Raw genomic sequence first — 25,229 nt, 5'->3', positions numbered from 1 at the left:
TGTGCGTTCAGTAACGTTCATGCTATGAGCACTATCATGTTCCTGCTGGTAAAACCAGCTGCTGCCAATGAAAGGATTAACAAATGAAACAAGCATTCCTCAGTAACCACCATTCTGTTGGATACGGGGAGAGGAAGGATTGGTGTTAATCTGACATCCATTTCAGTATCTCTTGCTATTAACAGCTCACACAAGGGGAAAAGGGTACAGACAAAGATGCTGACTGAGAGAAGACAGTAGTACATTACGGGAAGTTTCAGGTGGTATGAAGCAGGCAGCACACAGACATCTTCCATTAGAAGTAAAGAACTAGCCACAACAATTACTACAAGTGTTACACCCTCCTATTTGATTGATCTGTTTCCTTTGCGGCTTTTATTTGCACACTTTCACTTTGATCTTATTGAGGGTTCATGTCTCCTTACACCACCAAAAAGCCGATACAGTTCTTTGTAGAGTAACATAGCTTGCAAGGCACCCTTAGGTATGAGCTCCCATAACCACACAGCCACTGAGCGAACCGCACACGTCAGGAACACATCTCTGCTGACACAAGCACTTTGCAAAACAGAGAAGAAATGCGGGTAAGGGGTAGAAGCAAACCTCACAAGCAGTCATCATTTCAGAAAGCAAGAGCAACAAGTTTTATATAACGTATGCCATTAACAGTTGATGAAGAAATTGCATTTTCAGTAATGCGAACCAATAGATCAAGTTCTAATATATTTGTGAATGGCAATAATATCAGCATTTTTAAGAATAGGCTGTCCAAAAATATTTTGATGGTGGTACAAATAGAAAGTCCTGTGGTATGGCATATACATAAAGAGCAATGGCAATAAACAACCTAAAAATATACATCCACCAGGAATCAAGGAGGGATGGAAAGGCCAGAGGCAACAAGGGGCTTTGATTTAGTGCGCTGAGAGCAAATGCATTCTGCCTTCCAGTTTGAAGATCATGTACACAACCAAAGAGCCCACTACAGATCCGTTCAATAGAGAATATCAGCAGTGTAATTGCTACAGCTGTACACCGCAGGTCTCAAAGCCAAAGGAATTCTTTGCATAGCACCACTGTGAGAATTGCTAAGTTCTCTCATGCTAGGAAATTTAGGCTCAGTCCAGAAACAACAAAACTCTGAGGGAAATGGCCTACCTGCTGGGCTGATGTGGAGCTTGCTAAAATGCTGTCAAAGACATTTGGATAGAAAATTCCTATTTACAGGTACAATTTCTTAAGTAGACAACTGGAGCAATAAACTGGTGCTCTGGGTGCTCTGGAGAGTTATATTACACTGATGGCCAACTCTTTGCTATACATAACAGTTAACTCCTTTACAGTAACAGTCAAAGATAATTGCGTTGTTGACGGAGAACAAGCAAGGTTCATCCCTTCAGCAACGTTTTAAAGATATATAAGAAGTCTATCACTAACACTGTAAAGTTAAAACATTTAGGGGAAATATGCTCTGTCTTTGAGGAACAATTTCCAGAGGTTTAAAGCGCTCGGGTGGCCTGCTATGTTGCATATGGAGGCAAGGCCTGACCCACTCTTCTCTGTGTGTTTTCTCCCCACCATGCTCTCCCCAAAAAGAGTTTGAGGGAAAGATGATGTCCCCATCAGTTTGTAAATATTTTGGTGGGCAGCTGATTTCTCACGTGCAAGAGGTTGCCCTTCAATGTGCCTGCCCTGTTACTTAGTTTAGGGTTTTTACGCTTTGAAAATTCCCTGCTGCATTTATTTCAGTGCCCCTAAGCATACACTAGCAAGATCCTAGACTTGTTCAGAGCACAGGCAAGACTCTGTATTGACACTATGACTTGAGATGGCATATGGAAGAACAATAAAAGCTTATTTTAAAAAATGTCTTTGAAAATGATCAGCTTCCATAGGCGACACCAGCATTACAAGTTGATTCTACCTAGATTATTTGTGGTTCTTTTACAAGTGTCCGCGTGCATGTGTATAGAGCCTCTTTTGCCCAAGAGCTTCCAAGATACCTACGCTTTCCTGTCATATGGGGGAACCTGGAGCTCTTTCCTCCTACAGCAAGTGCAATGAAGCCAGTCCTATGGCTCAGTAATCATGGTTCTGGGAACTAAAAACCTCACAACAGTGCGCTGGCTCTGTCATGGGTATGACCGAAGACAATATTTAAATAGCTTCATCAGCAAGTTTCTAAAATTGGTATATCCATCTAGCCACCTACAGACCTACATCACTGGTTTTGATACTTTCAGGCATCAGAATCAATGTCTATAATTAGATGGACACAGAAAATCTTGACAAAATGGACTTGTTCTTTATTTCAAAAACCTTCTGCTCATTAAACTTACATACATCAGGGAATGTTGTAAGTAGTTGATCCTTTCTCTGTTATTCAACAATGTGATATATGTCCAAAGCGATCAAAAAATAAATAAATAAAATTAAGTGAGCTAAAGAAACACCTTCACTGATTAGTTAAGGGAAACTGTTCCATAGTTACATTCGTCAAACAAAAGTGCACCACCATGTTTCAGAACAAAACTGCTTAACATTACCATGAAGGTAATTGAAGGAAGTTTGATTGCAGTCAGCACTCTGAAATGAAGAACCGTAATTTTACAGTTCTCTCACATTACCCTTTCCTCAGCTTTAGGCATTTAAAGCTGCTCAGCTACTTAGGCATTTAAAAGGTCAATTTGCAAGGCATTTCAGTTTGCCGGTATCCACAGTTAGAGAAACTTTTAAGCAGTGTTTCCAATTCACTGTAAATCGTTTGTAATTTTTCTAGTGCTAAGGAAGTTAATGGAGTGCAATCTCTAAATTAGGTCAAACAAGCAAATTTATAGCACTCTTTTTTCACTTGAGCACATAGATTTTTGTGTCTGTCTGAATGGTATATTTTCTTCACGATTCTCTGTCCTTATATCACTTCTAGTAATTACTTTGCAATAATGTCCAAGTGAATTTTGATGAATTGGTGATCTGTTTGAAGCCTTCATGTATTGTGACGGGGTTTCCTGCCACTCACGCATGGAAAATAACAGGAAGTTTAGACAGGGCAAATTATTCTGAGCATGCTCTTGCCAAGCAGGCAGCCACAATTCTGTGGCTAAGGTTGGATTTATGGCTGTAATGCCTGCTCAGTCCAACACTGGCTTCCCGAAAAGTTATTGATACTACCTTGAAGGGTATATTGCTCAGAACAAGCTGTCCTCTGCTTTCTCTCTCTGCAAAACTATAGGCATGCAGAGGAAAGAAGAATAAGGCCCTAAAAGGAAGCAAAAAGCTGTGGATTCTCATAATGACTGGAGTAAGACAATATATCACTATCAAATTAAGCACAACTAATTTTCCCTATATTGCCACACAAACAATTCACTAGGACAAAAGCCTACACTCTCTCTGAAATCCTTTTTACATTCACATATGAAATGTGCACATTAATGGATTCTGGGATGATCTTTGAAATTCCTTTGAACACACTATGTTTCTCCAGGAGAAGAAGAAAAGTTGCAGGACAAGATTAGGCTGATGTTGAAGTGCGTCTTTACTCCTTTTAACCCAGACATGTTGTTTAAAGGTGACATTTATCGTCTTTACCACACTACGCATCCAGCAACAGCCTAGAAAAGGGTGCAAAAATTCCAGGATGAGGGACACCGTCTTTTCAGCAAGAGTCTGGGTAGTATCTGTATTTCTTTCACAGTGTGGGAAGGAACAAGCCAGGCTCTGTACACGTCATCGCAATGGCCCATAATGCCGAGTCAGGTGATAGCAAAAACACACTTCCAATGCCATTTGCCTGGGATTTCTGGCACCACTGTGACGATATCTCGATGCAGTATTTCCATACTAGATGCAGCTTGTTGCCAGAGAGCACGTAAACTTCGTAACTGACTGCCACGAGTCAGTCAGGGAGCGGTACGTTAGCAAGTGACTCAGGCACTCTAGTCTAGGAGGAGAGTAAAAAAGGAGTGTGTCTGCAGCACTGGGAACAACAACGGTCCTTGTTCTCCTGCCTTGAGTGAAAAGTAAACAAGTCCATTGTTCTCTGACTTTGCCAAACCTCAAAGTATAGCGCTAGAAGGAAAAATAAGTTTCACAGAATTGAGCATATACAACCCTTATCTTCCCTTCATAAATTGTATGTTACGCTAGTTGAAACTACCGAAGTGTTTACAGTATGCTATATATATAATGGCGCATTTAAGCTTTTTAAAGGGATTCGGTCATTTCAGGAATGTCTCTGGTGCTGAAAAAGGTTAATGTATTACAAATCATATAATATTTTAATTCAGAAAAAATATGTCTGGGTATTTTGACCTAGTATCATAAGGGTTAGGAAACTGAACGAGGATGCCATGAAGCATGACTGACAAATCAGTCGAGCTAGTCTGCTTCAGATACATATTGTGCAAGGCATTATCGCTGCAATCAGTCACAAAAATGCATATTTAGTTTTTGTACATTAAATACTACACCTGTGAACCTATGTAAAAGATATACAAAATATAAATGTCATCAGGACTGTATATTTCAAACTTTTTAAAATAAACACAAAGTATATATATATATGTCGGCATATAGGTTGTAGTTTCAATGTCAACACTAGCACAGTTTTTCTCTTCTAAATACAGACCTGTATACTTCCTAGTCCAACACATGCACCTACAAACACATGATCATGCATACAGCTTTACGTTCTGCTGTTTGCAGAAGAGTCAGAATATACAGCACTATACATTGTTCCAACTCAAAATTGATTGGCAAATTAAGGAAGATGCCACTCAAAATAAATTCTTTGTGAGCTAGTACTAAAAAAGAAATGAAAGAGGAGAAAACCAGGGGCATAGTTGTTCCATCTTAATAAAAACACTGAAGACCATGATAATGACCTAAGATTCAAAACGTTTTGTCCGGCATGTGATGGGGTCACTCTTGGACAAGATAGGACAGGGTAGAACTGGTCGCTGTAACACATGTTGAACACAGTTACAATGAGGTGCAGAGCTTCCACAACACCACCCAACCCATCTCTGGGTTCAGACTACTGAGGTCTCCGAACGAAAGGAGACAGAGCAGTTGTATGCCGTCCTTCTCACAGCAGGCGGTGCTGACGGTGATCTCGAAGCCCATCTGGAAGGTAAGCGTCGATTTGCTGGTCGGGCTGGTCGGGAGAAACCCTTCCCACTTGAACATTTAGCTGGCACAGATATCTGGAACACAAAGGCAGCTCCTTGCTTTAACACGTTAGGGCACAAGAGTCTTTTGTGGAACGCAATAGGAATGTAGGAAGACATTTGGGGTGACCGCAGAGCAGGTGGTCTGAAGCTATTAAAGGAACGCAGCAATGCACAGAATGCAAAAGAACAGCTACTTCTATGTATAGGGATTCTCACATCAGTTGCAGTTTAAAATATGTGGAGACAAGTGTCAGACGCAAGGAAAGGGACAAAATGTTAATACAAGACAGAACTGAACATTCCCTGTTCATTTCTTTTCATTTTTGGAAGATTTGTGAATGAACTCTGCATCCCGTTCTACACACAGAAGGCAGAATGCTGTCTTACATTTCTGGAGTGCGGTCTATGTACTTTCAAGCACTTTCTGATAGATCCTGTTTCAGCAGTCACATCTTGCTAAGAACTCTTTTTCCATTAGCACAGCATGAAGCTGTTTACTCTTGATAAATAATTCAGAATGATTATTTATTAATGCAGCGTCACGTCTGCATGCAGAGCCTTATATACACCAGAAAAACAACAGACTTTGATATTAGCTACAGTGATGTAAATCTGAAATAATGAAAATAAACCAAATTCCTCTGTGCCTCATGCCACATGTAATTCTTTGCACCTCTGTGACATGAATGCTGCTGGACTTAGAAAGGTACCCCCTAATCAGGCAGCATCCTATACTTACTTTATATAACATAAACAGCCACATAAAGTGTGAGCAACTTAAAGCGTGTGGAGGAAATGATCCAATTGGCTTAGTAAAGTTATTCTTGGCTGATATCAATGTAAATTCAGCCATTTTCTGATCATTATTTCTTCCCTACATACTCATTGATGAAATTCCCTTTTCCTATCAGACTTTCACTGGATAAAAAAGAAATCAGAAATTTTCCTCTATGCTATAGCAAAGGTGTTTCTGTTAAGCAAGATGCTGCAGCACCAAGAGGCTGACATAAAGACACACAGAAGAAAATCTATATGGTCAGATTCTCAGCTGTTTAAATTCACATGGCTCCACTGAAGTCTGTGAATTTGTGACAGTTTAAGGCATACCAGCTGACAGTCTAAACCCATTTAAGTTTCTCAGCTCTGAACACATTTGCCTTCTCTTTTCTGAGATGCTAAGGGGCATGTCTATTTGTGTTCTTTGGCCAAGGAGCTCTTCAGAAAAACTGATTTTTCTTTCTTTGTGGCCTTTCATAAAACCTGCAACTTATAGTATATTTGAAAAACAACAAACACATCTGTTTCTTTTCTCATTAAGAAAGAATGTTGGCAAAGGCAATACTTCTAAACTATTGCAAATACACTTCTGCCAAATATAAATTAATTAGTTATGCCATACTCTTATGTTCCTGTGAGTCTATTCTTGAATATATAGGACAAGCCTGGAACTGAGATGTGAGTGAGAGGAGGTCACTTTATTACTGGAAGCTTAAAGGAAGCTACAGCACCCATTTTCAGAGGCAGTTCCAAGAAAATCCTGAAACAAGCAGCACCCAGGACTGAAGAATCCTGTCTCCTCTAGGATTTTGACATTACAGAATGTGCTTAAGACTTTTGGGAAGTCTTATGAAACAACTAGCCAGCTAAAGGAAGAGGGGAGGGAGTTAAAATCTGATTGCAATTTTCATTAGTTCAGTCCTTGAATAACTTCACTGCAGTTAAAATCTAGTTTTACACAGTGGCAGCAGAGAGGAGAATCTGGCAAACATCTTCACTGGTCATGCTTCCTTACATGCTTCTGCCTTCTCACAACTCTATTATCTTCAAAGAAAATCCTCCTGATTCATCCAGATCCTGGCCTAAAGTATCTATTTTTATGTAATTATTTACACTATCATGTTAGCTTGCCTCACATTAGAATATGAAGCTCGGTACAAAACTGAACTATTTTGCTCTTGCCGTTCTTATGAACCTTACCTCTGGTAACTTCTGTCTCTCCTTTCCTTGCTTGAGTTGCTGCCCAATATGCCTGGCTGAATTCCTCGGAAATTCTTGCTTTCCTTGCTCAATCTGAAGCATTTCTAAATACTGACTCAACGTCTCACAACCCTCATCAGTGGATTCAGTGTTTGCCCGTGTCCGCTTATCTTTGCAGCGTTTTTCATTACACGGAGAAGTCACTGTGGATTTTTCATAGTTTTTCAAAAGCTTTTCAACAACACCATAGTTTGACCTTGAGTCAGCTGAACGCGGGCGACCGGATAAATTACTTGGTCTCCAGTCATGCTCGTGAAGCATGTGTCTATAGCTGCTAGTATTTGGAAGTCCATTTACTTGCTTTTGTTGCCCTGCTGATCTTGATGATGCTTTGCTGGGGTTGCTAGCTTCTTGTTCCTTTGCTGCAGAGAATTTAGGATTTGAAACACAAGATGTATCTACAGTTTCTGTCCTGCTAATAGCAGAGTCACAAGGTGGACTGCAGGGTTTGTGATCTTCTGATGCTGTTTGAGTCACCTGGTTTTCCTGCAAAGCATTGCTACGTTTATCTGTGTGAAATACAGTCCGGTTAAACTCATCAATCTTTGCTGCTAAGGTTTCATTTCTTTGGGTCTTTCCCAAAGTATACCTAGAGTCTCCCAAAAGATCACTGTGTAGGGTAGCAGGGGCATAAAAGTCATTACTGTAAAAAGGACTGCTTTGAGACTTGGGATTTTGTTTCTGGTGCATCTTGCTGCTTTGGGCCATATTTCCATCTGAGCAACTTTTCTGGGATGACAGTGGGGAGGACTCACTTTTACTGTCTTTGCCAGCATCGTATGCCCACGTGTTGTGGCAGAAACTTGTTGGTACATTGCACTCATTTTTGGTTACAGGTATTGCAGCAGTTACCATCACAGGACCTTTCACAGTCTGCCCTTCATTTGTCACTGCGGTTTCATTTTGTTTTATAGGCAAAGGATTCATCAGTTTCCTTCCACTCCGACAGTCCTGAACTTTGCAAGTGCTTTTGATGCCTGCATCTCTCACTGGTGCTTCAGAAAGCTGTACAACTGCAGAAAGTGAGTTTGCTAGGTGTCGAGAAGTGCTCCGTGGAGGAACTGGTGGAGCTTCTTTCTTTTGCCAAGGTCTGAAGTCTGCTCCTCTGTCACCAATAAGACCACCATAGGACATGTCCTTCAAACCCTTGGTGGAGCTAATCAGATTCTTCCTATTATTATGCTCCTCTGTTTCAAAAGCAACTGAAGTCTGTGATTCACTGCTGGACACATGGTTCATCTCAGGCAGAATAACTGTGTTTTGAGTTTCTTCAAATTCCCCCAGGAAAGGAAGTGACTTCATTCTGGACATAAAAGAAGAGGTATTTTAGGGATGAGCAATAAGGGTTTTCCCTCAGGGGACCTCAGCATGGATCTATTCTCTCTGTGAGCAGGTGTTTTAATGCTGGCTACTTAAAAGGATTTGGGAGTGGTTTTGCTGCAGCTGATACACACAACATATTTGAAAAATACGTGAAGAATTTGAAGAAAGCTCAAGCCAGGGAATTTTGTGTTCCTTTCTCTTGACACTAAAATTATTTTTCTGAGTTTTTAGTGATAGATAGCTAGATGATTAGTCTTTTCCTTAACTGTCCTATAGCAAGGATAGTGGCATCTTGTGAGCTTTAATGACTCCAGTGAGAGTCTACCTAACTATGAGCTGAATGAGGAAAACCTCAGTACATAGTGCATCCCTTGTGTAGGTTTCCTAACATCACACATGATGGTACAAGTGTGTCTTTTGAGATCTGTTCAAATATCACCCTTTTTGGCCTGGTTTAGAAACTAGGCATCAGCTATGAATCTATTTTCTTAAAAGATGCAAATGCTAACCTAACTGCAATAAAAACTTAGTGACAGGCGGCACATTGACTGCTTGGTTGCATGGGGGAGTGTAAGGAGTCCCTCTGCTCTTTGGGTGCATGTGAGCTTGCCATGTGCAGATTTCCTAGGGAGTTCAGCAGTCACAGCTTAGACATAGCCCATCTCTGTCTCTTTCATGATGTGTACCCTGTCACACCATGAGTAGTCTTACCTTCTGATGCACAACTCAAGAGGAAATCTGGTGTTTAGTTTGCTAAAGGAGACCGTGAGCATTGAATTTTTAACAGATGGTAGAATATTCACTTACTGTACTTTTCAGGGTGTGGTTTACCATCTTTCCATTCATACAAATGTATGGTTGTTCTCCCTTCCCTTGCTTTCTTCACAGTCTCGAATTGTAATTCCCTGACGTATCTCCAACATTTAAGGCTAAATCTGGGTTTTATGTAAGAAAACTCCCAGCCTAATATATCTGTACAGCATTGTACAGAACTGCATGGAAACGGCACCAAGGGCAGAAAGAAATATCTGTTCACTTTCCCAAACCTCTATAAAGCCGTTAGAAAAACACATACAATGTCATCTCATACAAGTACTTATCTCATTTTGTAGGTTCTATAGATAAACTCAATTCTTCTAGTAAAACATAGCCTTTCATTATATTTCAGCAAATTTAATTTGAAAGTTTTATGCAATGAAAGACTGAGAGGATAGGAACTGCTCAGCTGCTAATAAATTCAAGAGCAAACCTCCCTTCAAAGTGAACAGCAACACAGCTTTATTATTAATCTTCTTGCTCTAATATAAAGAGTCCAAGTATGTTTTTACCTTCTGTGGTTAGACTTCTTTCGAATTTCCTCTTGATAGCTGCATAATTCTTCACTAACTCTGGCAAGTTCTTTAAGAGCCTTTGCAAATATAAGAATAGTCTTTTAACATAAGCCTTTAAATGGTATCTCCAGAATTATTTTGAAACTTGTGGTGATTTGAATTTAAGATGCACAGCAAAGGGAATTAGCAAAGCGAAAGATATTAAAATGCCCCCAGGTTAGGAATTGATGTAAAGTGCATGCTGTTAACACATTTAAACAGTGGGAAGACACACAACAATGGCAATGAGGAGGAAGTAGAGGAAATAAAATGCCTGCACAAATAAAATCTGGAAGATCAGTTCTTTAGGTTAACCCTGGCAGGCCAAAGCTCTCAGTATTTTCCTCACCCTTATAACTGAAACATGCTAGACTTTACTTACTACATTGAGATCACCAATATAATTATTGGAATTTTTCTTGGAAGTTCTGATGCTGATACTGTCTTCAGGTTCCTCATGGTTCTCAAAGGCCAAATTGTCCATTAGCAGAATATTGTTCTTGCTCTTGGCTCTGGTTTCTTTACATTCAGGTCCTGTTTTACTGAGCAAACTCCCTTTTTCCATCCTGTCATTTACCACATTGTGTTGATAGTTCAGCTCCACAGTGTCACTCTCTTCTGAAGTAGGGGAATGCATGGACAGCTGCAGCATCTTGCTCTGAATGGCCTTATTATCATGGACATTCATATTGTTCTCCCTTCTAAGTTTTACCTCTTGGTAAAGCTGAAAAAACAATAGAACTTTCTATGAAATCACAGCACTCTTCTCTATGGCTTAGTGATAAGTCCAGAATGGCATTATTTGGCAATCTGCTGTCACCCCCTTATTTTCTTTCACACCGTCTGCTAAGACCCAGTAGCTTTATTAGTAAATGAAAAGGTATTAGTTCCTGTTACCCAGCACATCAGAACCAGGGAACTTTGACAAATTATAAAGTAGAAAAAATAGCAACATCATAAAAACCTCTTCCGCTTACAGTATCATTTCTTGTGCCAAGAATCCCATGGCTCTTATAAACAATCATTCTTAACTTGCTCTTATGAAGAAAGCACAAAGCAAGCACCTCTGGACAGCCATCTGCCTGCTCTCTCACAGTGTGTAAGGCCAACCCAACAGCTTTTGGAAGGACAGTGAAAAAGAATGACAACCTGAAGAACATGTGGACACGGGTAGTGCTGTGGATCTGAAGTATTCTCATGTTCAGAGACTTGACACTTGACCTCATCCTAAACTCTCAAATTCACTCACAAAGCCCAACTGCTCATGAAACCTGAGGACTAAACTTTGTAATTTCCAAGAAATGAGGGCCTCGTATGGGTTCAGCACAGGAATAGGATACTACCTCGTAACTTAGCAATATCATCTCCTAAATCACATAGGTCTTCCTGGAGGAATCCATGAACCCAGGTAGTATTTAGTGGGCTAAAGAAAACTACCAAATAAAATTACAAGCTGATAAGGTAGCACAAATTTTGTTGAGGAAAACCCTCTACAGATTATGGCGTTTAAAATGCATCTCCCCTTTTCTCCACCCTTATGGCTTTTAGTGAAGAAACATCAGGCAACTTAAAACAAGGGTAGCAATAGACATAGCTTAAGAAGGGACCTTAGGATACCCATAACCTTGGGGTATCATCTCTAGTTTTGTCTGGTCCTGCAATACCCAGCTATTTGCCTCATCCATTCTCTTCAGCTCCATTCCGTTCTCTATCTCTTTTTCTGTCTCTGTCACACTTTTGTAATCCATATGCTAATAAAAAACTTCAAACAAACATGGCCTTCACTGCCATTGTCAGGACTACTAATTATCAGAATACCTTTTCACATCACATTACTGTCATTTGAAAACTGGTCATAAACCTAACAAGCTTATTTTCAACTACATATACAGATAACGCTACTAACTTTTGAAGCCCCCTCACTTTGGTGGTGAAATTAGGTAAGACAGCAAAGAAATGTCTTAACACAAAGGACAAAATGCAGCAGAGACTGTCACACCAAAGTCTGTAAAAACCGTAGGTAATATACGTGAGAGCTGACATTATGGAGTTATGTTGCATGCTGAGGGCAGTATATGGCTGCAATTCGTTTTCCTTCTCATACTTCCATGTAAGCAGTCTCTGCCATACATTCCTGTGCTGCTCAGCCACAGGGAGGTGTTGGCAGAGAGCAAGCAAAACTACTCCATGCGTATATTAGCATGAAAAATGTGGAAAGCTCAGTGATGAAAAAACTTGTCTCTGTATGTTGCCAAAGCAGATTCCATTTATGCATTTCAGGGTGTCAGAGGGTTCTGTTGAAGTGACAATTTGGAGATAAAAGAGTAACAAAAAATTACCTAAACTATTTCTGGAAGGAGATGCCTTACAAATGGCACGGAGTGAGTATTTGTTAGTATGTGTAAACACAAGTGGTGTCAGGGCTTTCATACTATTTATTGTAGCCGTTTTCTCTACTAAATGCTGTCCATAAATGGAGCAGGTTCTAGCCAGAAAAGTTCTGCATCATACAGCGTCTGATGTATGACATTTTTTTTAACATTACCATTTATCCTAACAGACTTGTGCCATGTAACTCCCCCCCCCATTTTTTTTTTTTTGCCAGAGAATTACAATACCTAGATTTTTTTGTTACTAAATATGCATTTTCCTAAACCCCATACGTGCAGATCTGTTCAGCATGTCTGAACATGTATAAAATGAGCACTGTGGCTCATGGCCAGAAGAACTGGCAGCAGTATATATAGCCAACAATACAGTAAACTTGATAGAGTTACATTTAACCTCCTACATCGTATTTGTGAGTATTAAATGAACAATCACAAATACTGATTAACCCCAGGCTTTGTATCCTACCATCAGCTATTACAAAATCCCAGTGACAGATAGGAGATAGGATATAACTCAAAGAAAAATAAATCGAAGTGACCTCTAGTCACTGAAAAGACTCAAGTAAAAATGTCAGTGTTCAGAGTTTTGTTTAAAAGTACCTCTTCAATTTTCTTCTGCATGACCTTCCATTGACATTCCCATTCTTTCCTTTCATTGTCAAATCTCTCCAGCAGCTCCATCTTCTCCTTATTCCAGTTCCTCTCTGTATTCTCCAGTTGTTTACGCAGGTCCATGGTTACAGTCTGTGTAACAGCAACAAGATAGCTCTGCTTTTTTCTTTCTTCCCTGAATGTTTCCTGAAAGTTTATCAGAATACGTCTTACTTGTCTTTGAATCTAGCTTCCAGAAAAAAAAAAAAATAAAATAAAATAAAATAATAATAATAATGGAAATGCACTTGCAGGAGAGAGCAGCACAAGATTGCATGATGTGTATCTGCAGTATGACTGGAAGATGAAGAACTAAGCGTTATAGGACACAAACCTAGGGGTAGACAGGCCCAGTCTGAAAAGAGGAGGGATGCACAGCCAGCATCATAGGATTCACCAGTGTCGGCCACAACAGGCTGTGTACCATGGCCACTTCACATCTTTGTTGTTACTCCTCACTACAAACATGCTTTCGATGAAATATGAGTATATGTGATACTGAACGGCACTTCAGGACCTTGGGATCCTGTGAGGTCTGCCCTTGAGGGTGAAAGCTATATTTACATTTGTTCAAAAGACAACTGCAAGTGTAAAGGTATCATGTTTGCTGACGCACTCCTTTCACACATGCATTTAGCATGGAAAAGACTCTGACATTCTTTCAGCAGTTAAGACTGTAAACAATACCTGAGAAGAAAGTTCTCATGGCTATGTGAATGCCTTAGAACACACAAAGGAAAAGTCAAGAGAAAATCAAGTAGCAGGTGACAAACACACGAAGCAGAAAACATCATTCTGACTGTAGGTCACTATAAAGAGTTCATCTATTTTGGACTCACAAATCTACATCTATAAATGTTAGTTCTATGAGCAGCACAAAGAAAACTTGAAACTGTTCTCCGAGAGCACTAACTCAAATTTATTTCAAAACCTTGCTCAGAATATTTCACTCATTTGTCCTTCAGTTTCTCAATCTTCTTCAGAACTCTTTAGTTTCCTTGTATGTGTGAATGAAATAACATTAATAGAACTAACTATTAAACACATATTTTAAAGGAAATATTTTGGATCTGCTCATTTGATGTTGGAGCAAAACAGTTACAGATTTTCTGGGCCTGATATTCCTCATGCTTTGTTAGGGTTACAGTGGAAACTCCACTACAGTCAGCACACTTACTCTGCCAGCTAGGCCGAAGTAACACACATTCATTCAGTTACAGTGGGTTCTGTGGTTTAATGACTGGTACATGCACATTGATGCTTGAGTTGTTAACTTTGGCTCTCAAGGCATGCTGTTGTGTTATTTAGGTGGACCTGGAATTCACTTCTAGTCACAAAATGCCTCTGCATTGCCTTGGTCTCCTGCCAGAAACTAAGTGTAAAGGCAGGCAAATGACTTATCAGGGAGCTAACTAGAGGTAAGCCCCAGTTTACGTTACTGGAATTTGTTCATTTCCCTGACTGACAGTCAGTGATTCTCAGCTCACAGGAACAGCCCATCTTAACCGCCCACATTTTCTTTGATGTAGTGAAAATTCACCCTTGAGCTTCACACAGTTCTTCAACACGTATTTTATTGGGCAAGTCTTGTTGATTCAGCTGTGGCTACTATATAATCAGTGCTTACCAGTGTCTGCATTATTTCAGCTGACTGGTAAGCTGATGCCAAACTTGGAGCCAGCTTCTTTCATTAGCAAGTGAGCAGAGAGCTCTGCTCAGCCCCATGTCTTTGTGTCAGAGGAAGGCCTGCTACAGCATCTCCCACCTGACAGCCATCTTGGGCCCAAACCTAACCCCAAGGCTGCAAAACCATTTACCCCCAAACAGCTTGGGACTGAGAACTGAGAGAGTAAGCTGGCTATTCTCCAGACATCTCTGCTAGCCTGTTTCACAACAGTGTAACCATGCCACCATATAACCTGGTACTGGAGCTCACTCTTTCAGTCTTTGGCTCACACCTGCCTAGGAGCTCTGAAACAGCAATCTGTCCCTCAACTATTTACGAACAGATTTCAGGCCCTTCTTCTTCCACCTGCCTAAAAATGTGTGGGACAGTTTTACAAACACATAAAACTTCCTGAAATAAGAGCTGCTCAAAGACAACACAGCATTCTCATCATGAAAGAGGTCAAACACTGGTTGTGGCTTCTTAGGGAAGGTGGCCAGGCTGTAGAGACTGCAGCTCCCCAGGCCAAAGCTTTGTGCCAAACTTCACTAAGTGTTGACCAAAACCAACTTACAAAAAAATTCTTACAACAACAAAGTAACAAAAAAAAATCTTAAAACAACTTACAAAAAAAACTTAAGATCTGTTGCAATCCAAGCACTTAGTGCTAAATAACTTTACAACTGCTTCAATACTTCGTCACTTCGTTAGTTCAAAGGTCATATTTTTTAGTAGTCTTTTTATTATTATTATTATTATTATTTATTTCTTGCCACATTTATATCTTTATATCTTCTCAAGACATCTCAGAGAAATAAACAAAAGTCACCTCTCTACTTACTCTGCTCCACTGGAGTCCTTTAAATATGTGTCAGGAAGAAACAGAGATGTGCAAGCACTGTAAAGTCATGAACTAGAGAGGCAGAAAGAATCTGTCTATAGCTTGCAGAAGTGGGGATTTTGCCAGTGTACTCTAAGTACCAATGGCCATGCTTCAATCAGCAGCATATTACTAGTAAGAAACTCAAGACTATACATCGTATTTTTATATATACATATAAGAATAGATGTGTACTCCTTTCAAGCATGCATATAAGCATGCTTTTTATTATTATTATTATTAAAAGCCCCTGGTGGTTTCTTTGTGCTGGTCACTACTTTTGTTATGTTTGCATTCATATTAACAATTTGCAAGCTGTTTCATATGAGACTGTAATTATAAAAAGAACCTGAGATGATCAAAATGCAATCAAGCCCTGGAAGAGGTTAGTGACAGAAGTTAAAGATAGTTACTTGTAGCTCTAAGATCCACAAAAACCTTGTATTTCTTCGTATGTTTCTCTGATATCCTCTTGACATAAACTCTGAGAAGAAAACTTCTGCTATTGTACAGTGGGTAATTTCCTCAGAGAGTTTTAACTCCTGTTTCTGTGGCTCTATTCCTTTTTTTTTTCTTGGTCTTTGTTTATTGTTTGTTTGTTTGTTTGCTTATTTTATGCCCTACTAGCAATAGAATCCCATGTGTAGTTCAGATAGTATACCCTCTCTCTGTATGGTGTACCCAGATGTCCCGAGGGATATTGCATATGGCTTAAGCAACAAAGGAATGAAAAATTACCCTTTTTCATCTGCTGTGTGGATCAGAGCAGTATCTGTGCTCTTGCAGAATTGGCACATTCTGCATGTCCTAGACAAGGTCAGAAGCTCATTTCAACAATCAGCTTCAAACAAATAATCAATTTTGTCTACATCAGCTGTGTTTCCCCATAGCTTTTCTTTTATCCCTCCCTCCTTTCAAGCAAAAAAATAAAAATGTTTTAAGTTATTATTTTGCATTACTGTTACCATTCCCCCACGTCTTACCTGGGTCTTTTTTATCTAACAATTAAAAATGGAGAACAGTTTGAAATCAAACTCTACTAACTTCTTAAAATAATCTGCAGTGACATCAGCTGAGGAGACGTTATTTTTCAACAGAGATTAATTAGACTGCATGTGCATTGACCATTCAGATAAACAAAACTTCCACTGATTTTACAAAAAAAAAAAAAAAAAAAAAAAAAAAGGAATTAAATTATATTTCTGACAAGGTGCTATATTTTGGATGACTAAAAAAACATAAAGTAATTTATTTGTTCGATTATAAAAGAATCAGGTGCCACGATACCGTGCACTTTATTCTTGGAAAGAAACTACATTTGAGAGAGAGAAAGGGGCAAAGGGAGGGGGAAGGAAGGAGGAGAGAGAAAATGAGAAAAAGAAGGAAACAAACTCCAGTGATCATATGATACCTGTCATCCCTGTTCTGTTGATATATCTGTGTTTGCACTAAAGAAACCGACTAAACTAATGCCAAGTCTTTATCCAAGAATAAAAAGCATGTGCACCATACATAAAACACCATATAACATATAAATAGCAACATCAAAGAGTTGTTTAAATAACTGTCACATTAGTAATTTGCATTTTTTAAAATTATGGTAACTGTTCAAAGCCGTTCAAAACTACTGATTTCAAATAAACCATAACCATACCTTTCATGGAATAAGAAATCCTTCAGAAGTTTTTCAGTCCATTTCTAAACAGCAGTGAAAGCAATGAAACACGTAGATAGCTGAGATCCAGTTCTGCAAATCTTGATCTTGAAAAGAAACGAGAAAGCTAAGCAAAGCACAGCCTTTCACTTGGGGCAGCATTTGCAACTCTCTTCAAATAACTCCACAACTTTTGCAAACTGAAAAACAGTTCCGCTCAGCATCATCCCAGCAGCTGGCTTCCACGTGACGTCAGCGCACGGAGGATGGCTTTAAAGCCATCTCTTCCAACCCCCCAGCTCTGTAACTTTATATCTCCTCATATTTTGTGTAAACAACTCCAAGTCCAGGACATTTTTAGGTTTTATAGTGCAGTCCAGTCTTTAAAGCTTGCCAAAGCAGCCAGTGTTAACATTACAGCTATGACAATAGGCAATTTTAGGTTTCTTTTACTAGCGTCCATGTTGTGAAGGAAAATTATTCTCTGTCTCCCAGACCCAGTTTCCAGGGTTATATTTTTTAGTACGATCATTCTGAGCTTTGCAACTTGACCCTCATAAAGTCCTTTGTAAAGGGAGTTTGTTTAAAGAAGCAGCTCAGTTGGCTAATAGCTATCTTACAGAGCTAAAAGCAAATGACTCCTCCCTAAAATCTTTTTGTGCATTCATATACTATCGCTTACAACGTGCAGAATTACTGGGCATTGTGTAATCCTACTGTCCCGCATTCTGGGAATGGTGATAATGGTTTATATGCCCAAATATTCCTGCTACTTTATAAGCCTTCTGGATCAGATTCTCTGGTAGGTTAAGATACTTCTTGTTTCAGCAAAGTGCTTGAAAGCAGATGGAGAATCCCTCTGTGCAGGGAAATTCATCCCTGGCATAAGGCTAGCAAGGGAGGTCCAAAAGCACCTCAGCCTGGATGTAAAGCACGGGGAGTGCCCACAGCAAGTGTCAGCACAGGAAGGGACATGGAAAGGGGAAGGAGTGCATGACAAAAATGACCAGGAAAGTGAAAGCTTGCAGGAGGCCCTGAAGCCACTCTGCAGCACAAGGAGCTCTGGCTGGCTCCTTGCCTCCCTGCTGACCACTGCACCTGCACTGCTGCATGACGTGTCACACTGCTCTCCTGCGGCACGGCCAGGGAGACCCCAGGCAGGGCTGCACACACTGGGTACTCGTGTCTGCGGGCAGTGACTGGGAACAGCAACAGAAAACTCGCATTTCAGGGAGCGTTTGTCCCCATGTGTGCCCTGAGAGGTGCCACCAAGTACCTGGCTAATGGAGCACAAAATTCTGGACAAATTCACCCATCAGATGTTTGTCTTCAAGTGCCCCAAGCAGGGGTGACGTATATTTTTGTGGGCAGGGCAGCTGATGACAAGAGGATCTGTGAGACAGAGGACATGATATGAGGATTCACACCTCCTTGATTAGTCAGCACCCTTCTCCTTAGGACAATAAGATGCACATGCGATATAATCTACGCACAGCACAAAGATTTTAGTTCTGGGTGCATTTTATAGTAAATACCAAAGCAGGTTTTAGGGAAAACACATTTTTTCTCCTTATATGGTCTAGCTATAAGTCTCAGCAAACACATTACTTGGGTGCTTATTCTGTCTCCATGTAACATAAATAATGGGACTTGGGCTATTTGTGAAAATTTCAGAGACGATCTAAAACCAAAGACCCCCAAGTATGAGACCAAATGTTCCTGAAGAAAATCCTCAGCCTCTAACTGTTGAGGAATTACAGTTTTCCCGTTCATAAGGCAAAAGTGTGACTTGTTTGGGGAGGTTACTTCCAAGCAGGCCAGCTGCCATGGCTGGCAGCAAAGCTGAATGCCTGGGGGCAGAACGGAGCACGCAGCTGGAGGCTGGGTGCCACAGCGCTGCTCCTCCGGGCAGCCAGCACAGCTGCGCCCCTGCAAATGGAGACAATATGAAGTGTTTTTTTTTTGTTTTTTTTTTTTTTTTTTTTTTTTTTTTTGTTTTTTACTTTTTTTTTTTTTCCTATACATTTCCCATCAGTATTGGCTATTATCCTTGTATATTCAATATTGCTAACTCAGCGTCCCTTATCTTGCTATGAGTAGTCCTGGAAATACAGCACAGCAAAATCAAAGGAAACAATTGACTAAATCACAGCCTAGAGTTTTCACTCAGGCAAAATCCTGCATTTCTGACAGTGAGAGGAATTAGAAATGTGTGAGACCGAGGGGCTCATGTAGAGCTGGATCCCACTCAGTTGAGTGGGGCTCTCCAGGTGACACTGCAGCTTCACATCTGACCTTTGCTGAGATGGGGGGATCTGCACGAGGGTGTAGGTGCTTGGCTTTCACTATGGAGACAGAGGGCTTCATTTGTGAGGACTGTGAAGGAACTCTGCTCCCTCATGTCCTGGGCTCCCTGAAGTTAAACCCCCATAGAAGCCAGGCAGAACTGCTGTCCTGGATGGCCACAAGCTCTATTTCACTCACACTATTTTGTAGGATGACACTTGGAGAAAGAAAATTTCCTGACCTACACATAGCACTGGAAGGACAGCTCAGAGACAGCTCACGCCTGGGTAGGGAAAACTAAATGCTTCTGTGCATGGGTCAAATGGCCATGTTAAACTTCTAATATGGGAAAGGCAGAGCAAGGTTAGGATAAAAAGACAACAACAAAACCCCACAAAGTGAGCTATTAAAACCTGGGTTCATTGCTCCTCACACCCCCAAGTGTTGCAGTAATGGCTTTTGCTCTGGGGGAAAAGCCATCCAACAGAAACTGTCCATCCTTCAGTATCACCAGAAAAAGGAGCAAATGTGGCTTTCTGGGCTCTGGTACAGGCAAAATAAGCAGGAAGGCCATTGTAGGTTGATTAATTCTGACACGCTCCTTCCATAGGCAAAGTGCACTTTGTCCATGCCTGGTATCAGCTCAGCTTGTGTTAGAAGTCAGCACTTCAACAGAACAAGCACAAGGGCATTTTAATCAACTCCTCTGCTAAATTTCTCTTCATCGTGCAAGACTGAAGACAAAGGAGGGAGAGTTTCAGCATGGGCTATAATCTGATTACAGACATGGGTAGCGTGTGCTGTGGATAACAGTCTGTGCCCGAGACATTTCAGAGCACCTTTCATTCTGCTGTACTAGCTTGGTGACAGCACACCCATGTTGTTCTGTCTGCATCAGTTGGGTAAGAGGAGGGAAGAACAGCACTGCTGCCACTGCAATCAACCCAACCACTACAATCCCTGAAACGTTACAATTTACACCTCAATAATTTCGGCAAATACATCGCAGCTGTGGATATATCTCAGGAAACGGGTGGAAAGCAGCACAAATTCTGCCTCCAACCATTGTGCACTTCTGCAATCGCATCTGTCTTAACGGAGAAACAGAGCCAACAAAGTGTTATGTCATGCCAGTTCTCCAAGGGTACATTGGAAATCGGTGGCAGATACTTTAGATGTTTACTTTAAATAGAGCCACTGTAATTTTCCCCATAGGCAACTGCATGTGTAATGGCAAAAGTTGGGTTTGAATATCACTTCCCTCGGCATTAAATCAGAGACAGAAATGTAAGCCAATGGGAGCTGGGCCCCTGATACTGATGCCTTTAGAAGTCTCCTACTCACCTATCAAATTCTGGGGTGATTAAGGGGAAGGACATCTAATATCCTAAAGCTCTGCTTGTTTTCGTAAACAACACCCAAAGTTCATGTGCAGTTCATCTCTTTTTATAACACATATTTAGACAGTCATGTTTTTGGCAATTTTCTTTTTTTCCAACTGCCAGGCATATTTCTGCACTGTAGCACCTGCTCTCTTCTGGTTTTGATTCTGAAGCACTGGTGACATGTGTCAGCAGACACTTATTCTAACTGGAGTTTCAGGCACGGATATTTTTGGTTGGAAGAAATATCACTGATCCTGGAGAAGATGACCTTTTCTTTATCATGGGAATTTTTCAGTAAGAATAAAGAAAATATTTGTAGAGGTATTTTCTCAGGGTATTCAGAGCTGACTCTAAATAGGAAAGAAAATTAATTGTATTTCTCTGTTTGCAGTGAAGTAAAAATGCCTCTGTATTCTAAGTGACACAAAAAATCATCTGATTTACTTCCAATTAATGCAAATGTAAAAATATCAGAATTAGATCTACATAAGCAAGACCTGTTCTTTCTGAAAGAATGTGGAACGAATTCCCTGGGAACACAGGAAACAGAAATTTAATATTTCAGAGAAATGCAGAAATAAGGCAATCTTGGGGCTGAAATTTAGTAAAGCTTTTTGCAAGAATAGAGTATTAATCTCAGTATCCAGCCGAAACTCAGCTTTGCATTAGTTCTATCCACAGAACAAATCTCCTGCACCCATTTAAAACATGTTGCTTAATTACATCCCCTTCAGTAAAAGGTTGTACAGCTTTTTTGTGCACTTTTAAATCAGATTTCTAACATTTACTCCCTAGCATAATGTGCTACCAAATTTGTTTTAATAGCCCTATTAGCAGCAGTAGATATTGTATCTCGCAGTTTTATAGGACTGCATACTTTTGCAACTCCTACGTTGTGCTTCAGAGGAACTGCATTTCATCAGCTGATGAAATGACTTGGGGTGACTTGCACAGGGTAACTGCAGTGGTGACCTGTGAGAGGAAACATACTTCATAAAAAGGCTGGTTAGCTTTATGATGCACATTCACTTCCTTAACATCTGAGTTTTATGCTATAACAGAAGACTTCAAAATATTAATCCTACTAAAGGAGAATCTATGCTTTATTGTGGAAGCACCTTCACTTGAAGAAACGTATAAATTTGGGTTAATTTAGCCTCCTCTCATCATGGGTTTTAGAGAGCAACCATAAGCATTTCTTTAGTCTGCGATACCCACCGTGTTCTGCTATTGCAGCATGTTCTAAGAAGCACTTCTTTGCTTCCAGAAGGGGCTTTGTGAATCTGTATAACTGAGATTTGAACTGATAGGTAATGTGGCATATCTGGCTTGTTGCCACATAAAAGAGAAATCTTATATTCTTCTTATTACTGCTCTTCAGAATTAGATGCTGTGCGGCAGACAAGTTAATGAATCAGCAGTGTGCTGTCTGGCTCTTCTCTGTCTGACTCCCACGCACTCCTGCTAGAGGATGCGGACGTGTTCAACTGCATTTATCTGCTCACCTCTGGGGTGAACTTTGCCCATCAGGGCAATAACTGAGAGGAGAAAATCTGCAGCCTTTCTTGGCAAGTATAACTGTCACATTTATTTCTGAGACCAAGCTATTTCAGTTTAGCAAAGCACAGAACTCAATTTTTTTGGCTAGATGTCATCTTCTGGCTATGGGTCTCTACCGATATAAAATCAGCTTTCTCAGAGGCTCCTGAAATACTGAAAAATGGAGGGCTGTGAATTTCTCTGCAATATCCAGTGTGAAAGTTAAGCAGCTCACCCCCTTCAAGCTGAATGCAGGACATGAAGAATGCCTTTTATTTCATAGAATCATAAGGGTTGGAAAAGACCTCTAAGACCATCAAGTCCAACAGTTAACCTAGCACTGTCAAGTCAAGTCTACCATTAAACCACGTCCCTAAGCATCACATCTTACACGTCTTTTGAAAATCTCCGGGGATGGTGGCACAACCACTTCCCTGGACTGCCTGTTCCAATGCCTCACAACCCTACCAGTGAACAATGTATTCCCAATATCCAACTTAAACCTCCCCTGGCACAACTTAAGGCCATTTCCTCTTGTCCTATCACTTGCTGGTTGGGAGGAGAGACCGATGCCCACCCCGCTACAACCTTGTTTGAGGTAGTTGTAGAGTGCAATAAGGTCTCCCCTGAGCCTCCTTTTCTCCAGGCTAAATAACCCCAGCTCCTTCTCTGTTGTTCCTTCTCTGCACTGAGGTTTGCAGAGGTCCTCACTGTTCTTGCTCATCACAGATTCAAAGGCTGTGGGGACCTTCTAAAATGATTTTGGATGTTTCAGGATCCTTTCATTTCAGACTGTAGCCTGCACGACAGCTCCCTACATGTCCCCAGAAGTCTCAACGTTGACTGGCTTTCTTGATGCCTGACAGAATTAGGATGAGGAGTCCAATTCACATAAAGGAAATCTAAAACTACATGAAAAAAAAATCACCGTGACTAATCAGTGGAGTTATAATTGCCAGTTCTGTGCAGAGGATTTCTTGGCCTCTTGACTCAATACGTTCATGGTTACTTTTCTGATTTCTGAGAAAGACGCAAAACTTTTCCAAGTTCTTTCCAAGATATATTCAACGTATACATTCAGTGTACTAAACTTTCCTACTATTTGAGAGTAGTACTGTTACTGATCCACTCAGTGTAAAGCAAGCTCTCTCTAATCGTCTTGACTACATACAAGGCTGAGAAAGGCATAAACAAGTGTAGGTTAAAACCTGAGCCCAGAACTTCAGATCAGGTTTGAGCATGATTTGTCATCCTTTATGGGACTGAGCCTCTAACATTTAAGAAAAGAATAATAAATCTTTTCTTCTCCCAAGGGCAACAATAAAACAAAAAGAAACTCAAAAAGTCAGTCTTGCTCTAAGATTTAATATGACAAGTTGAAGCCTAGAACTATTATATTTTAATATACAAATGGCAAAGCCAGGAGTAAAAAACAAAACAAAACAAGAAAAACAAAACAAAACAACAAAAAAACTGAATTTCTCAGACAGTTGCTGCAAAATCTGACTGTGACAAAAGCAGCAAAAAGGCCTTTGCTCAGTGATTTGAGAATTATCTTTAAGGTTACAGAAATTCATTGTGAAGCTAAGTTGTGACTGACCATATCTTGCTGTAATAGTTTCTAATATGTGTAACTTAATTTTTAGGCAACTGAGCATAAATTAGAGCATCTTAGAAACTCTTCAAAGTTCCCCTGCGCCAGACTTTCTCTTTTAACATGATACCAGATGCGGTTATCAATTAATCTCTTTACTTATATGTTGATTATCGTTTCTTTTACCCATATCTTGATAACTACAAAATAAAAAAGAACAACAATATACCCTTATAGGAATAAGTATTTGTATTAAATTAAGGATAAGTGATTTAACCAATCTAGGTTACTATACCTGCGGAGAGTACACAGAAGGAGAGAGAGACAAATAAGGAGAAAACTAAAAGTTTTGTTTCATACTGAATGTAGTAACGTTACTATCTTTTTGTTCTTGTAAAATAAATTCTGTTGTCCAACCTCAGTTTACCTATAAGGGGTTTCTCTAAAAACATTGTCTCTGCTATTTCAGGTAGCACACTACAACCCTTGGCAGGATTCTGATTAGCTGGAGAGAGGCACAGGAACAGGTTAAGTGAACAGAGTGCTGGCATGGAAAGGAAATCCTTATTGCCAGCTACAAAAGCAACTGCTTTATTTATTATCACTTATTACTAGATCCTTTATCATGGCATCTTCACAAGACTTCCAGTAATACACTTACTTGTAAATGATCGACTTTGGAGAATTCAAGTTTGTGGGACTCTGCTTTCAACACAGGTTGAAAAAAATAGAAAACTGAGCTCCACTGGGGCACTTCAAATGAGGTTTTCATAGTGGAAGATCTTGTGTTTGTAGTAACTGCCTATGTGCAGTGTTATAGGAAGATCATGAGTGGCCTCTGCTCTCTGTGCAACCTCTTGTAAGCAAGACAGAAATACTCAGTGACTAATGATGCACTTAAGCCTCCCTCACCTATGGTTGCTCAACACCATCCAGGTGGTTAAACAAGCATCACTCAGCAGGCCAAGAGTTACTGTGTTCCTCCATTCCCAAACTGGAGGGAGAGAACCCAGAGCCCTGGTAGCTACAGAGTACACGAGAAAATGTTATCTAATGAAGTAGGTTGTTAGGAAAAGATAATTGGCATCAGAGAAGGTGACTTCACCATCTTTAGTTCAGACTATATTGTGACCACCTTTCTAGAGCACAGAGAATGCATCCAGCCTACATCTCTCTGAAGAATCCTTGGCTGCTCTGATACCGTGTCCTAGCTCCATTCTCGTTTTGTCCCTCCATGGTGTCTCATCCACTTAATACAGTGCATCAAAACCAGGCAAAAT

At 40.2% G+C, this 25,229-nt stretch overlaps 1 protein-coding gene across 10 annotated transcripts in view; it reads right to left on the bottom strand.

The window, feature by feature from the left end:
• Positions 1 to 347: 347 nt before the first annotated feature.
• Positions 348 to 25,229, bottom strand: part of LOC118164700 (protein SOGA3-like) — a 54,896-nt gene continuing 30,014 nt past the window's right edge. For 2 of the 10 annotated variants that reach the window (XM_035322389.1, XM_035322390.1), the window contains exons 7-8: positions 17,146 to 17,252; positions 13,073 to 13,092 (exon numbers count right to left, since the gene is read on the bottom strand). Coding sequence is in view for 7 of the 10 variants with exons in the window: in XM_035322383.1 (XP_035178274.1) it covers positions 5,034 to 5,207; positions 7,152 to 8,514; positions 9,863 to 9,942; positions 10,287 to 10,628; positions 12,895 to 13,029 (2,094 nt within the window). In the remaining 3 variants the exon portion in view is untranslated. Of the gene's footprint in view, positions 5,208 to 7,151; positions 8,515 to 9,862; positions 9,943 to 10,286; positions 10,629 to 12,894; positions 13,093 to 17,145; positions 17,253 to 18,421; positions 18,538 to 21,693; positions 21,789 to 25,229 lie in introns of those variants that run through there. The other 8 variants (XM_035322383.1, XM_035322388.1, XM_035322387.1 and 5 more) reach the window with 8 other exon arrangements.

The sequence above is a fragment of the Oxyura jamaicensis genome, chromosome 3 (genome assembly GCF_011077185.1).
Source record: "Oxyura jamaicensis isolate SHBP4307 breed ruddy duck chromosome 3, BPBGC_Ojam_1.0, whole genome shotgun sequence".
NCBI classification, from domain to species: Eukaryota; Metazoa; Chordata; class Aves; order Anseriformes; family Anatidae; genus Oxyura; species Oxyura jamaicensis.
The sequence above is the reverse complement of the archived record's forward strand: the minus strand, read 5'-3'. Positions and strand labels throughout refer to the sequence as shown.